Here is a 15548-nt window from a genome sequence, read left to right as displayed (position 1 = left end):
AAGCCTGTTGACTTTTAAAACTCCAAACTTTAGGGATGTGGTATGGTGGAGGCCTGTGCTAGTCCTCTGGGGGAGGGTCTCACCATGCTGGGACTGATGCAGGTTTGACTGAGAAGGGCAGTCATGCCAGAGCACAGGGTATGGGATTTGGAACACAGCAGGGTAAAGAGCCATATCCTTGTGAACAGCCTTCAGCAGGTGTCTCGCCTCTGAGCCTATGCTGAGCGGCAGGGGAGGGAAATGGAACCAGCTGGCTCTTTTGTCCCTGGGGAGGTGTGTCTGTGAACCCTACCTCTTACAGATGCACTCCAAGAAGAGCAAACAGTCTCTCCTTGTGTGCCTTAGGTGATCCTCAGATTGTACCATCTGTCCCCTGGGTTGCTTTCATGACTTCTCTCTAGGAATAGGGCAGCACCCTCAGGGCTCTATCCCAGTCAAACCCAGGAACTTCTAGAATTCCAGTTTTTGCACCCCACTGGTTGCAAAATCTCATGAAAATCAGCCCCTTTCATTTTGCTAATTAGTAGCTTTGGAGAAGTGTTCTTGTGTGACTCCCTGTGCACTCTTCTCTCATGCCTTTCTCTATGATGAGGGCTTGCTCCCCTCCAGAACACTCGTGATCCATTTCTCCTCCACAGCATGTCTCTGCACTTCTTACCTTCCATGATGTGGCCTTCTCTCCATCTAATTGTGCAATTCATTTTGTCAGTCTGTAAGTTAATTTATTGGATATTTAGAATGATTTGGTAGCTATCTAGCTGTGTTTGAGGGACAAGGCAAGCCTAGGGTCCTTCTACTATGGCACTACCTTATCTCCCATCTAGAATCTTATTAATAATGATTCTTCACAATAAAGCTAAAAAAAAAGACCCAGGTTAATAAGTTGGGTAATGGATGTTTCCTATTTATTTTAAAGGCAAAATTAGAGCAATTAAAGGAAATGGGCTCATAACGAAAGAGATATCAGAATGACTGAATAAACAAAAATAAATATCTTCATTAGACATTTTCCTAAGTTAACATTTTCAACGGGAGGGATGATTTTATGTCTCTTATGTCTTTTATTATGTAACAATTTTTCTTCTCCTTTTGGATGAGAAATTGGGTCATTTTTCAAAAACAAAATGAAACAAAAATAATGAAAGACTATAACTACTTGGGTCAAGATTTATTGTAAAGCTACAGTAATCAAGACAGTCATTGTGGCATTGAAGTAAGGATTAATAGATTAATGAAACAGAATAAATGGTTCAGAAATAGGTCTACATATATATGGTCAATTCACCAAAGGTATCAAGGTAATTCAGTGGGAGTAAAAGTGGAGCAACTATAAATCCAAATGCAAAAAGAAATGAACCTCAACCCATGCCTCACATAATATACAAAATCAACCTGAAACAGATCCCATATATAAATGTTGTATCTAAAACTATAAAGCCATAGAAAAAAATACTAAAGAAAATCTTTGTGACCTTGAGTTGAGTCCTATTTAATTAAGTAGGACATAAAAAGCCTTAAAAAATGTAAAAAGTGATAAATTAAACTTCACCAAACCTTAAAACTTTTGATTATTGTAAAGACATAGATGAAAAAGGAAAGGAAAAAATATTTGAAAATATATATCTAGTTAAGGATTTGTATCAAGAATATAAAAATAAATCTTAAAACTCAAAAATAAGAGGACAAAAAAAACCTAGAATTTTTTAAATGGGCAAAAGAGGGGCACCTTGCTGGCTCAGTTGGTAGAGCATGTGGCTCTTGATCTCAGGGTCATGAACTTGAGCCCCATGTTGGGTAGAGATTACTTAAAAATGAAATTAAAAATGGGAAAACATTTTGAATAAACACCCCACCAAAGCAGATACACAAGTGGCAAATAAGCACATACAGAGATGCTCAACACTGTTAGTTCTTAAGAAAACACAAGCCAAAATCACAATCATATTCCACTACATACTCACTGGAATGACTGAAATTTAAAAAAATGAGAATCCCAAGTGCTGACAATGATATGGAGCAGCTGGCACTTTCATACATTTTGCTGTTGAAACGTAAAATGGTATAAACACTTTGAAGAGCACTTGACAGTTTCTTATAAACCTACACTTACCCTTTAACCAAACCATTCCTCTCCTAGTATTTGTCAAGAGAAATGAAAACATATTTTCACAAAAAAATTGTTCTCATATGTTCATAGGAGCTTCATTTATAATAGCTTAAAACTTGGAACAATCTGGGGCACCTGGGTGGCTCAGTTGATTAAGCATCTGACTTCGGCTTAGGTCATGATCTCGACGTTTCTGAGTTCAAGTCCCGCATTGTGCTCTGTGTTCACAGCTTGGAGCCTGGAGCCTGTTTCAGATTCTGTGTCTCCCTCTCTTTCTCTGCTCCTCCCCCACTCACGCTCTTTCTCTCTCAAAAATAAATAAACATAATTAATTAACTAATTAATTTAAAAACTTGAAACAACCCAAATTTCTCTCAGTTAATGAATGCACAGATTGTGGCATATTCATATAATGGAATAAAAAGGAAAAAATATGCAACAGAATGGATGAATATCAGAAACATTGTGTTGAGAGAAAGCATCCAGTTACAAAAAGTCACACACTAAATGATTCCATTTATATGAAATTCTGGAAGAGACAAAGCTATAGCAACAGAAATCAGATCAGTAGTGGCTTGGAGCCAGGAGTGGAGAAAGGAGATTTTCTACTGAGGGACTGACCCAGGGAACTTTTTGGAGTAATGAAAATGTTTTCTATATAGTTGTGGTCATGGTTACTGGACTGTAATCTAATTATATAATTATAATTGGTGAATTTTATTCCATATAAATTATGCCTCAATAAACCTGATTTAAAATAAAAAAAATACTTCATAGGTGGTGCAGTGTACTTCCTATTGCATCACTTAATGCCTGTTATGAGCCAAGGACTACTTGGGAAAACAAACCACACTAAGTACCTCAAGAGGAGATTTTATTTAAGGGATTGGTTATACAGGTGTGGGATATCTGAAAGAGTAAATAAAGAGCACTGAAAAAACCAAAAGATGATAACTGAAGGAACTTCCCTAAAGCTGAGGGAACAAAATGGAACTGGTATCTTTAAACTCAGCGGAGGGACCTCCCAGAGTTGAAAGTGAAACCTCTGAGGAAGGGGTGCCCCTAGGCTACTGCTGGTATCTCTGCAGAGATGAGCGAGATTAGACTTTCTGAGTGTTACACAAGGGAGGGAATGGTTGCCACCAGGAGGAAGGGCCATGGTTAGGGCAGTCCAGGCAAGAAAAGGAAAAATGGAAAGGAATAATCCCGTTTCTGTCCTTTTCATACCCTCCAAATCTCTAATGGCTCTTATTGGTGAAATCTATCAGGGACTCATTTATGGAAAGAGAATATTTTTTCCAGAGCCCAACCTCAGAATCAGAGAACAAATTATAGGAAGTATGGATGTGGACCTGAAAGACAACAGTAAATGATGCCTCTCATTTATCCCACGTTTAATAATATTAAGATTAATCAGTAATTTCACTTGGTTTCAGCTTAATTCCTCTATTATTATATTCCTAGTCAATATTTAACATTCATTGGTTGTTATTTCCTAAATTCATGATTTATTTTGGGGTTATAACACAGAAATTTTCTGATTTTAGCATTCTTATGCTAATTAGTGCACTTATTAGTTGGAATTCTGTAAAGAAGAATGTACCCTCATTATCTATTTGGTTATCCTGAAATACAGTTTGTACAGGAAAGGCAGGAAAAGTCTTGATTATTTTATCCATTTCATAGTTGGTGACCTGGCAACTTCCAAAAATGGTTAATAAGTTAGTGGCTTTTGTTAGTATTGGAAACTCAGCACTTTTGTGCATATATTTGATGTTTTTAAATCCATTATAGGCATTATTATTCTTTTTTAATATTCAGATTGTCTCATCTTAGGCCAGTGGGAGCCTTGATGGGTTTCTTGTTATTGTTGTTGTTGTTGCTGCTGTTTCCTGTATTTTTATTCTGGATTATTCTTGTTAAAATATCAAATATGTCCAATTTAATTCTGCCACCCCCCCCCCCCATTTGACTCTAAATCTCTCAGATCTCGGAATAAATTTGCAATTTATTTTGCACTTTTCTCACTTAATAAGCTGCTAATGAATACTTGAATTGTCTGGTATTGAGCTACCTTATGGAAACATTCTTAAATGGCCTCTCAATAGTGCAAACAGTTTTAAAAGCCAACTTTAATTATAAGGCTTAATAAAGTTCTTGAACTCTAACCAAATCTGCAAGTCCAGTCTTGATCCTGGGTATTATGCACGTTCCTGGGGCAAGGTTGGGGGAGGAAATGGTGCAAAAAGTAAATAGAAGAGAATTATACAATAGAGGAAGTACCTTAAGATTTTAAATCAGTATGTTTTTCTAAAATAAAAGATCATAAGTAATTTTCCCGAAATGGATTCAGTTTAGCTCCTACTGTTGATATGAAGACCATCACTATAGCACGTGGGAACAAGAAGATAGCAAAACGCAAATTCTGGGAGTCACTTTTTTGGGAAGCCTTTTTTTCCTTCAGGAAGAGTTAACAGTCCTTTGGTTTGAATTAACACTGCTGTTTATCCATTTCTAGGTAAATAAATAGGTACATTGCAGTACCTCCAACCAGATGCCCAGACTAAAACTTGGGGAAATTTCCTAAGCTGTTTCTTCTCTGAGTGCCATTGACACACCTCTTAAAACCTTCCAAATCCTTGATAGTACCTCCAAAAGTATAACTGAGTTCCCTGTTGCTCCACATCCTCACCAACCATTGCTATTATCAAACTTTTAAATTTAAAGCATTGTGTGTGGTATGTCTGTGGTGGTGTCTCATTGCAGTTTTAATAAGTCTTTAAAATACTAGTAGATATAGTATTAAGAGAAGTCTCCTCCCTCCCCCATATAATTTTTAATATATATGTATAATATATTTGCTGAAACAGCAAATGCAAAGGCCCTGCAGTTAGACTTATTTAAGAAACAGTAAGAAAACCAGTCATCTGGAGCAAGATGCAAAACTGTAGTCAAGATCTTGGAATCAGAACCGAAACTAATCAGCGGTTCTCAATTTTGGTATTTACATGAAAACTCAGTGTGTTTGTTAAAATTGAACATTTGGGGGTTGCATTCCTCAGAGATTGATTCATTAGTTTAGACCTTGGTCTCTAATATCTAAATTTAAAAATAAGTATCTCAAGTGATTCTGATGCAGCTGGTTTTGGTTCACAGCATGAGAAACACTACTTAGAGAATAATGCTTCTTCCTAAATGAGTATAGTATTGCATATTACAATGTAATTTATGAGACTATTTTGTCTATCATCTGGTTAACTCCAAAGCTGTGATTTTCTGTCTTTCAGGGTATATGCAGCAATGTTTTACAAAATTAAAATTAGGCCCACTTGGAGAAGTTTAAGACAGACTTTGCAGTAAGTGAAGGCCTCTGATCATGTTGCAAAATTAAGAGTAATTATGGGGAAGTGGTATGGTGAAAGATCACTGGTGTTGCTTTCAGAAGAGGTACATTTGAGACTCAGCTGTGTCATCTTAGGCAGAGTCCTTAACCTCCCTGGGTTTCTATTACTTACCTAAAATTAGTATTAAAACTTTCCCACCAACTTTGCAAACCTGCATAAGGGTCAAAATGACTGAGTGGCAAAGTGCTAATACAAAAGTAAGATCTAATCATTGTTAGAGGAACGATCATTGTTTTTGATTGACACACCTACTTGAATTTAAAGAAACAATATTTAACTTCAAGGACATTTGTTTCTTACAATAATCTCAGCATCTTCCTACTAAAAGGAAAACCATAAAAGCATTTTACAGTGTAGGCAACATGCAAAGAAAACTTTGAGTGACGTGACCAAGGATACAAAATTAATTTACAGATAAGACCAGGATTCAAGTCTTCTGATTACTAGCCCCGATCACTTTCCACCATACTTTATTCAGTTGTTTTTCTCATTCTTTATTATAATCCACGGGCCAGGTGATTCTGACACACCAGGGTTTGAGCACCACTGTTTTTAGTGCTTTAGATGTGGTAGTGGGATGGCAATCAATGTCTTTACCTTTGATTGTACTTATTTGATAAACAGCTTTATTGAGGTATTATTCACATACCATACAATCCACCAATCTAACAATGCAATGGTTTTTAGTATAATCACAGAGATGTACAACTATCACCACAATTAATTTTAGAACATTTCATCACCCCAAAAGAAACCGACTATCTGATAGCAGTCATTTTACATTCTCTCCTTCCCACTGCCTCTGTAAATCTACTTTCCGTGTAGATTTGCCTTTTCAAGACCCTTCATATAAACGGAATCATACAATATGGGACCTTTTGTGACCGGCTTCTTCCACCTGGAGGGTTTTCAAGATGCAATTGTTGCGTTAAAATTATCGGGGTAACAACAGAGCTAGTTTATTAATATAACGGAGGTAAAAAGTCACCCACAATCCCATTCTAATACATTCAAATCATACTTTTCTTTTTCTTTTTTTTCTTCTTCTTCTCTGCAGGTGCCTTTTCATCTGATTGGAAAACAGACCGAGGGTGTCCGTCATCCCCACCCCATCTCACTTATACCCCCCGCCCCCAGGCCCAGCAGCCCACCTTCGGGAGCTCAGACACAGCACCCCGCCAGCAGTGGATAAGCAGCCCCGCCCATCCCCTCGGGCGCCTCCTTTACGTCACTGTTTCTGGCCGCAGACCCCCTCCCTCCATCTCCGTCGCGGTTTCTTTGACAGAGCGCTATGGCGGCGGCCGGGTCTGCAGGGGTACCGGCCACCGTGTCGGGAAAGCAAGAGTTTTACCAGCTTCTGAAGAACCTGATCAATCCAAGCTGTATGGTGCGGAGGCAGGCAGAAGAAATCTATGAAAATATTCCAGGTCTGTGCAAGACTACATTCCTCTTAGATGCTGTCAGAAATAGAAGAGCAGGTTATGAGGTGAGACAAATGGCTGCCGCGCTGCTACGGCGGCTTTTGTCCTCTGGGTTTGAGGAAGTCTATCCAAATCTGCCTTCTGATGTTCAGAGGGACGTCAAGATTGAACTGATACTGGCCGTTAAGTTAGAAACACATGCTAGCATGAGGAAAAAACTTTGTGATATTTTTGCAGTGCTGGCCAGGAATTTGATAGATGAGGATGGCACTAACCACTGGCCTGAAGGTTTGAAGTTCCTTATTGATTCAATCTACTCTAAAAATGTAGTTCTTTGGGAAGTTGCACTTCACGTTTTCTGGCACTTTCCTGGGATTTTTGGGAACCAAGAGCGGCATGATTTAGATATCATCAAACGTTTGTTGGACCAGTGCATTCAGGATCAAGAACATCCAGCAATCAGGACATTATCTGCTAGAGCTGCAGCTGCATTTGTACTTGCTAATGAGAATAATATTGCTCTTTTCAAGGACTTTGCAGACTTGCTTCCTGGAATCTTACAGGCTGTGAATGACTCATGCTACCAAGATGATGATTCAGTGCTAGAATCCCTTGTTGAGATTGCAGATACCGTACCTAAATACCTGGGTCCTTATTTAGAAGATACTCTGCAGTTGAGTCTGAAGTTATGTGGAGACTCTAGACTTAGTAATCTGCAACGCCAGTTGGCCCTTGAAATAATAGTGACCTTGTCTGAAACTGCAACCCCAATGTTGAAAAAACATACAAATATAATTGCACAGGCAGTTCCTCATATATTAGCAATGATGGTTGATCTACAAGATGATGAGGACTGGGTAAATGCCGATGAAATGGAAGAAGATGATTTTGACAGCAATGCCGTCGCTGCTGAGAGTGCACTAGACAGACTGGCTTGTGGGCTTGGTGGGAAACTTGTTTTACCAATGACTAAGGAGCACATCATGCAGATGCTTCAGAGCCCTGACTGGAAATATCGACATGCTGGATTAATGGCCTTATCTGCCATTGGAGAAGGATGCCATCAGCAAATGGAATCAATTCTAGATGAAACAGTTAACTCTGTTTTGCTTTTTCTTCAGGATCCTCACCCAAGAGTGAGGGCTGCAGCCTGTACTACACTTGGGCAGATGGCTACAGATTTTTCTCCTAACTTCCAAAAGAAATTCCATGAAACAGTGATTGCAGCTCTGTTGCGTACCATGGAAAATCAAGGTAATCAGCGTGTACAATCACATGCGGCTTCTGCACTTATTATTTTTATTGAAGACTGTCCAAAAACATTGCTAGTTCTATATTTGGATAGTATGGTGAGAAATCTACATTCCATCTTGGTGATTAAACTTCAAGAATTGATTCGGAATGGAACTAAATTGGCCTTGGAACAGCTTGTGACAACCATTGCCTCAGTTGCAGATACAATAGAAGAAAAATTTGTTCCATATTATGATATATTTATGCCATCACTAAAGCACATTGTTGAGCTTGCTGTTCAGAAGGAACTCAAGCTTCTGAAAGGAAAAACTATTGAGTGCATTAGCCATGTTGGTCTTGCTGTTGGGAAGGAAAAATTTATGCAAGATGTATCAAATGTGATGCAGCTATTGTTGAAGACACAATCAGACTTAAATAATATGGAAGATGATGACCCTCAGACATCTTACATGGTTTCAGCATGGGCTAGAATGTGTAAAATTCTTGGAAGTGATTTTCAACAGTACCTTCCACTAGTTATTGAGCCTCTTATTAAGACTGCTTCAGCTAAACCTGATGTTGCTCTCTTAGACACACAAGATGTGGAAAATATGAGTGATGATGATGGATGGCAATTTGTAAATCTTGGAGACCAACAAAGTTTTGGAATTAAGACTTCAGGACTTGAAGCAAAAGCAACTGCTTGCCAGATGTTGGTTTACTATGCTAAGGAGTTAAGGGAAGGATTTGTGGAATATACAGAACAGGTTGTAAAGCTGATGGTTCCTTTATTGAAATTTTATTTCCATGACAATGTTCGAGTGGCAGCAGCAGAGTCTATGCCTTTTCTCCTGGAATGTGCAAGAACTCGTGGCCCAGAATATCTTGCACAGATGTGGCAATTCATATGTGATCCCTTAATCAAGGCTATTGGGACTGAACCTGATACAGATGTACTCTCAGAAATAATGAATTCTTTTGCAAAGTCCATTGAAGTAATGGGAGATGGGTGCCTTCTTGATGAACACTTAGAAGAACTAGGAGAAATATTGAAAGCAAAACTTGAAGGACACTTTAAAAACCAAGAACTGAGACAGGTTAAAAGACGGGAAGAAAACTACGACCAGCAGGTTGAAATGTCTCTGCAAGATGAGGATGAATGTGATGTTTATATTCTTACCAAAGTATCAGATATTTTGCACTCTTTATTTAGTACTTACAAGGAAAAGATTTTACCATGGTTTGAACAGCTTCTTCCATTAATTGTAAATCTAATTTGTTCGAGTAGGCCATGGCCAGATAGACAGTGGGGATTGTGCATATTTGATGATATTATAGAGCACTGCAGTCCAACCTCATATAAGTATGTAGAATATTTTCGGTGGCCAATGCTACTAAATATGCGAGATAACAACCCTGAAGTCAGGCAAGCAGCTGCTTATGGCCTGGGTGTTATGGCACAGTTTGGTGGAGATGATTATCGTTCTTTATGTTCAGAAGCTGTCCCATTGCTGGTAAAAGTTATTAAGTGTGCAAATTCCAAAACCAAAAAAAATGTCATTGCTACAGAGAACTGTATCTCAGCAGTAGGGAAGATTTTGAGGTTTAAGCCTAACTGTGTAAATGTAGATGAAGTTCTTCCACATTGGTTATCATGGCTTCCACTGCATGAGGATAAAGAGGAAGCTATTCAGACTTTGAGTTTTCTCTGTGATTTAATTGAAAGTAACCATCCAGTTGTACTTGGTCCAAATAATTCCAATCTTCCCAAAATAATCAGTATAATTGCAGAAGGAAAAATTAATGAGACTATTAATTATAAAGATCCTTGTGCTAAACGCCTAGCTAATGTTGTGCGTCAGGTACAGACTTCTGAAGAATTATGGTTGGAATGCATATCGCAACTTGATGAGGAGCAGCAGGAAGCTCTACAAGAGTTGCTAAATTTTGCTTGATGCACGTTAATGTCACTTGAATATCTTCTACCATAAAAGTGATTCCAAATAACTATTGTGAATGGATTCCATTACAATTGTGAGAACTGTTCTCTCCTTGCCAAGCAGTTTATATTCCTTCCCTATATGTTTCTCCAGGATTAGTCAGTGTTACAGCCTTGTGTTCACCTTGCATGTTTTATCTTTTAAATATAGAGCTTGGTGATAACCATTGTCTTAGTGTTTGTCACCTTTCCCCTAGTTGATGTGAAGTACATAAATTGTTGCTACTTGTCTGAATTATTGATGCTGGGCAAACAGTATACTTGTGTGAAGATGTCATGCTGCCCATCACAAGGTGCTGAGAGCTTACAAAGATAGGAGAACTTCCAAGGCAAACTATTTGGAATTGTGGGTGAAAGATAAAGTGGCAAGCTTATTCCTCCGGGTGCTTTTCATGGTAATGGGAGGATGCTGAAATTGGGAGATACTGCCTTGGATGTGGGAGATTTCTCTATATATTATGTGAACTTTTTCATCATGTCCTCCTGAGAACTGGGTGAAGCATATCCATATTCTAGTCCTCAAGGTGTCAGCTGAGAGTTAAGAGAATTGTAAAATCTTAGCCTGACTGGTCTCTATTTTTCAAGTTATCCAGGACTCTAAGAACTATGGTTACTGCAAAGGGTATCCTGGTACATGGAACATTGGTAGCATGTAACATACTATTCTGCAGTGTTTGACAAATAGTAAGTAATCAATATTTGTGGGAGTCAATCAGTATTATGTGTTTAAGCAGAATATTGCATTGTGTATATATGCCATTTTCCCCCTGAAAGCAGCCCAACAAGGAGAGAAGCCCTGATTTAAAATGGAGTTTAAATAGATTTCTATTTTGAAGAAGTTCTTAATAGATTCTATAGTAGCACTGAAGATGAAAGGGAAGAAAAATTAATTTTATCTTTAAACATGAGAAAAAACGGCTTTGACTCCAGTCAAATAGCAGATGTGCATTTTAAGAAAACAGCTAATCTAGAGTTAATTAATTGGAATGTTGATCTTTAATGTCCAACTTTTTGTAGGGTAGAAAAAAAGCTTTCTACTCAGTGAATCATTGACCCAAAATTTAAGAACAAATGTATCTGTCATGATTTCCTGGGGTATTGTGAGTACTGTGTATGTAAAGTATTTAGCAAATATTTAAGACCTAGTAAGTGCTTAATAAATGGCACCTGTTAGTGCTGTTGTTTGTTTGCACCTTTGCTGTGTGTGTGTGTGTGTGTGTGTGTGTGTGTGTGTGTGTGTTAATGGTTTGGAATTCCTTTTACATTAGAATTTCCCTGATTCACTCCCTGCCAGTTCAGATGAGCAGGCCATGTAGGCTGTTGTGGACAGAAATATGAAGTTGAGATTTTAGATATGGATTTCCTGTCCATTCCCTGCAATGATTTATTATTTATTACAATAAATAATAGGAAAGGACATTAAGTATAGTATAGTCACAATTTTATTTAAGATAAATAAAAGTATACATAAATAAATAGAAAAATTCTGCAACAAGATATTAATAAAATTTTCTCTGGGTGGTGGGATTAAAGGGCAATTTTTCTTCTCACTAATAATTTACCTACAACCAACATATTTCTTGTATAATTGTTTTTTTAAGCTTAAGGATCTGATCCTACTTTCATAAAAGCTAAGATCACAATCATTGTGGCCTCTCCATGACCTATAGCTGTGGTTCCTTCAACTCCTACCTCTTTATCTTAATTGATATCCCATCAGAAGCCCTTGATCAAATTTCTAGCAATTCCCTACACTCTTGTGCATGAAAATTGGAAATTCTGCCAGGTGGCCTTGGAGAATTAGGTACCTTGGAGAATCTTGAAGTGTGACAGACCTAGATTTGAATTTTGGCAAACTACTTTCTTAACCTAAGCATCAGTTTCTACATCTGTAAAATAGGCATAATACCTATGATTGTTGTGAGAATTAAAGGTGATAATGAATGTAAGGTGCTTGGTGGCACAGGAGTCAATAAATACAATCTATATTATGAGAGAGTCATGAAATAGAGTTCGTGGCTAAAGATAAAGAGGGGATATTTGCTGGGGGAATGGTCAAAGGAAATGAAGGATGCTCAATCAGACTCATTTTGGGTTGCCATTTGCTGAAATTAGACTGTTCCCTGGCTTTGTTGCTGTGAGCTGAGGTACATCTAAGGGCTCTGAGGAGAAAGCGAAATGTCTCATAAATTACAAATGACTGATGAGAGGAGACCTTGAAAACTGGATAGTGGGTGTGTGGGAGTGTCAATACTCAATAAGTGTTCTCATTTAACTATTTTACCTAATTCTGCTACTTAAACTTACTGCTACTCTTTTCCCCCCTTCTCCCAAAAGCTTTGAAGTTTTGACTTTTATTGGTTCATTAAAGGTTCACAATAATCAAGGATCAGAATAGACCATTTGTTTAGATGACTTGTACTTTTAAAATGCTTGATTTCTAGGACATAATTGCCAGTTTCAAGCTAGAGCATTCTTTGTAAATAGAAACATATGTGCATCTTTCTCTTTTTAAAAAAATTTTTAAATGCTTATTTATTTTTTGAGAGACAGAGAGAATATGAGCGGGGGAGGAGCAGACAGAGAGGGACACAGTATCCGAAGCAGGCTCTAGAGGCTGCGAGCTGTCAGCACAGAGCCTGATGTGGGTATGGAACTCACCAGCTGTGAGATTGCAACCTGAGCCAAATCGGTTGCTTAATCTACTGAGCCACCCAGGCACCCCGAGATTTGCATCTTTCTAATAGAACATAAGAAAATACTAATATCTGCTTTATGGAACCATTACACTCTTTCACCCCACTTACTTTAAGCATTACCTAATTAAAGTGAATGAGGAGTTCACGTTTTAGACATTCAAAAGTAATTTTTAAATGTATGGTGACATTGTAAGGCTAACGACCTAATACTGTGCAGCTTAGACTTGAAATACTTGAAAACTTTATAACCCCAAGGATTTTTAGTAAGTTTCCATTCCCTTCCTTTATTCTTAGCAGATCTCAAGAATGGAGGTGGGAATATGTTAATTTTAACTGAAAACAAGACATTACTTAAAATAGGAATTGGTCAAGAACTGGACCAGAGTTTTAGAAATTAACAGTTTTACAAATTATCTTTTTTTTTTTTTTGCATGTGAACATATGTTTTAGTTGGTCGAGTCCTTGCACCTGTTTTCTAAACTATAAAATTCTAGTTTTATATTAAAAACCCGGCAGTTACATGGGTGAAGGTGGGTACAGAAAATATGAAATTTACAACAGGATAGGATTTACATTTTGTGCCTTCTCACTATTCATTTGCCATTAACAAGGGTTTTATGGAGCAAGGTCCTTCAGAATTAATTTTAGTTTTTCTTTTTCTCCCCCCCCCCCTTTTTTTTTTAACATTTATTTATTTTTGAGAGACAGAGCAAGAACAGTGGAGGGACAGAGAGAGAGGGAGATAAAGAATCTGAAGCAGGCTCCAGGCTGTGAGCTGTCAGCACAAAGCCTGACATGCGGCTCCAACGAAGGAACTGTGCGATCATGACTTGAGCCAGAGTTAGAAGCTTAACTGGCTGAAGCACCCAAGCGCCCCAGGATTAATTTTAGTTTTTAGGGCTTTTAGGGTCTTGCAAAAGAAAAAAAAAAAAACTCCTTCGCTTTCTTTAAAAGCCCTTGGGCCTCTTCGGCAGTGTCGAGTACTCCTGCGCAGGCGCCTTGCTTCTCTCCCCACTCCGCCCCTTAACAGTAGTCTACATGCTGATGACATAATTGGTCCGCGCAACCTATAGGCCTCGGAGCCGGTCGCGCAACCCAAGTCAGTGCTTTTGCGTAGCAGGGCGAGACGCGAAGGGGGTGGGTGGGGCTGTTCCACTACGCATGCGCACCGTGGATGGGGACGGTGCCCTTTTTTTGCCTCTTTCCAGAGCCTGGGGGGTTGCTTGAGTGCCCTCCCTCTTCTTCTCCGCCCCTCCCCTTCCTTCCCCCCGCCCTCGGCCCAGCGGGACTTATAACTGACAGTTGTCGCCGGGGCCGTTCCGCGCGCCGCCTCCTCCTGCCCGGGTACCCCGCAGGTAGAGAGGGGGCGGGAGCGGGTGTGAGGGGAGAGGAGGAGGAGCCCCAGCCTCCGCAGCCCAGTGCTGCAGCCCCCTTCGGGGCGGCTAGAGAAGAATCCTCACTTCCTCTTCGTCCCCTCCCAACCCCCTTACGGCCGGCCCGGAGAGGGTGGGGCGCCGAGGCCGCGGCAGCCAGGCCTAGCCTGGCCGGTGAGGAGCAGGCGGGCGGGGCGCGAAGGGGTGAGGCAAAGGAGGGCCTGGCGCGCTCCGCCGCCGGGGGGAGGGGAGAGGAGGGCACCTAGGCTCTCCTCTTCTCTCCCCCCTCCCCAGCGCGGCATGTAACCCCGCCCCGCCGGCTACAAGCTCAGGACCCCCGCGGGTAGCGAGCGGAGCAGGCGGTTGAGAGGAAAGCCCAATGCGGCTGGGGCTGCGGGGCAAGGCCGAGCCCTAAGGAAGCGGCCCGCGCTCACGCGTTCCCCGGAGCCTCGATCGGCCTCTCCACACGGCCCGACGTGGTTCTGCCGGGGCCATGAGCGTGCCCGAGACGCCGGGGGAGATGGAGCCTGCCGGGGAGGAGGAGCGGCCGCCACCAGCGACCGAGCAAGAGGAAGACGAGGAGGAGATGGCAGTAGCGGTCCCGGCCTCAAGGCCGGCTCAAGGGAGGGGTACCTCTTCGCAGGAGGAGGAGGACGACGAAGAGGAGGAGGAAGAGGCGATGGTGGTCGGGGGCTGTGGCTGCAAGGAGCAGGACCTGACCTATGAGCTGCAGCAGGGCTACCGCATCCTGGGCGAGTTCCTGCAGGAGAAGCACCGGGGCCTCACTGCCCCCTTCCTGCAGCCCTTGGGGGGCGTTGCCTTCGGGGAGGCTGAGGTGGCTGAGGGGCCGCGCAGCGGGGGCCGGGGCGGTCGCGCCCTCCCGCCGCAGGTCGGGCAGGGCATGTGTCTGCTGCAGATGGAGGAGAAGTTCGCCGGCGGCCAGTACCGCGGCATCACCGAGTTCGTGGCGGACTTCAGATTGATGCTGGAGACATGCTACCGCCTGCATGGAGTGGACCATTGGATCTCCAAACAGGGCCAGAAGCTAGAGATGATGCTGGAGCAAAAGTTGGCGCTTCTTTCTCGGTAAGTGAGTCCTGTCCCCAGTGGGACTGATGGAGTGACACAAACATCGTCGCACGTGTCCGAGGATGGGTTGGGCCAGGGGACGGGGGGCGTAGCTGTTACGTGCAGGGTTGGTGCTGCAGAACCCGGGAGGAGGAGCAGGCCTGAGTGGAGGCCCACAAGGGTGTGGTGGGTGTGTGGTGAATGTACGCATTCCCCAAATGGAAAGCTGAAAGGGAGTCGAGTC

General features: G+C 41.1%; 2 protein-coding genes across 4 annotated transcripts in view; both read left to right on the top strand.

Annotated features, from left to right (window-relative positions):
- The first annotated feature begins 6783 nt into the window (after nt 1-6783).
- On the top strand, nt 6784-11340 carry RANBP6 (RAN binding protein 6). 2 transcript variants are annotated; one of them, XM_060609812.3, is made up of 2 exons: nt 6784-6938; nt 8054-8247. In XM_060609812.3, exons 1-2 carry the CDS (start codon nt 6803-6805, stop codon nt 8122-8124), a joined length of 207 nt encoding a protein of 68 aa, XP_060465795.1. In that variant the 5' UTR covers nt 6784-6802; the 3' UTR covers nt 8125-8247. The 2 variants fall into 2 exon arrangements, with proteins under 2 accessions (XP_060465795.1, XP_060465793.1); XM_060609810.1 differs by having other exon boundaries at nt 6784-11340.
- Nucleotides 11341-14159: 2819 nt separating this feature from the next.
- Nucleotides 14160-15548, top strand: part of BRD10 (bromodomain containing 10) — a 131045-nt gene continuing 129656 nt past the window's right edge. The window contains exon 1 of one of the 2 annotated variants that reach the window (XM_078436869.2): nt 14160-15322. In XM_078436869.2, the coding sequence (XP_078292995.1) occupies nt 14730-15322 (593 nt within the window). In that variant the 5' untranslated portion in view covers nt 14160-14729. The remainder of the gene's footprint in view (nt 15323-15548) is intronic. The other variant, XM_078436868.2, reaches the window with a different exon arrangement.

The sequence above is a fragment of the Panthera onca genome, chromosome D4, assembly GCF_046562875.1.
Source record: "Panthera onca isolate mPanOnc1 chromosome D4, mPanOnc1 haplotype 2, whole genome shotgun sequence".
Lineage (NCBI taxonomy): Eukaryota > Metazoa > Chordata > Mammalia > Carnivora > Felidae > Panthera > Panthera onca.
The sequence above is the reverse complement of the archived record's forward strand: the minus strand, read 5'-3'. Positions and strand labels throughout refer to the sequence as shown.

Coding starts and splice junctions, on each gene's coding strand:
- RANBP6 (XM_060609810.1), top strand. CDS start 6,803: ATGGCGGCGGCCGGGTCTGCAGGGGTACCGGCCACCGTGTCGGGAAAG.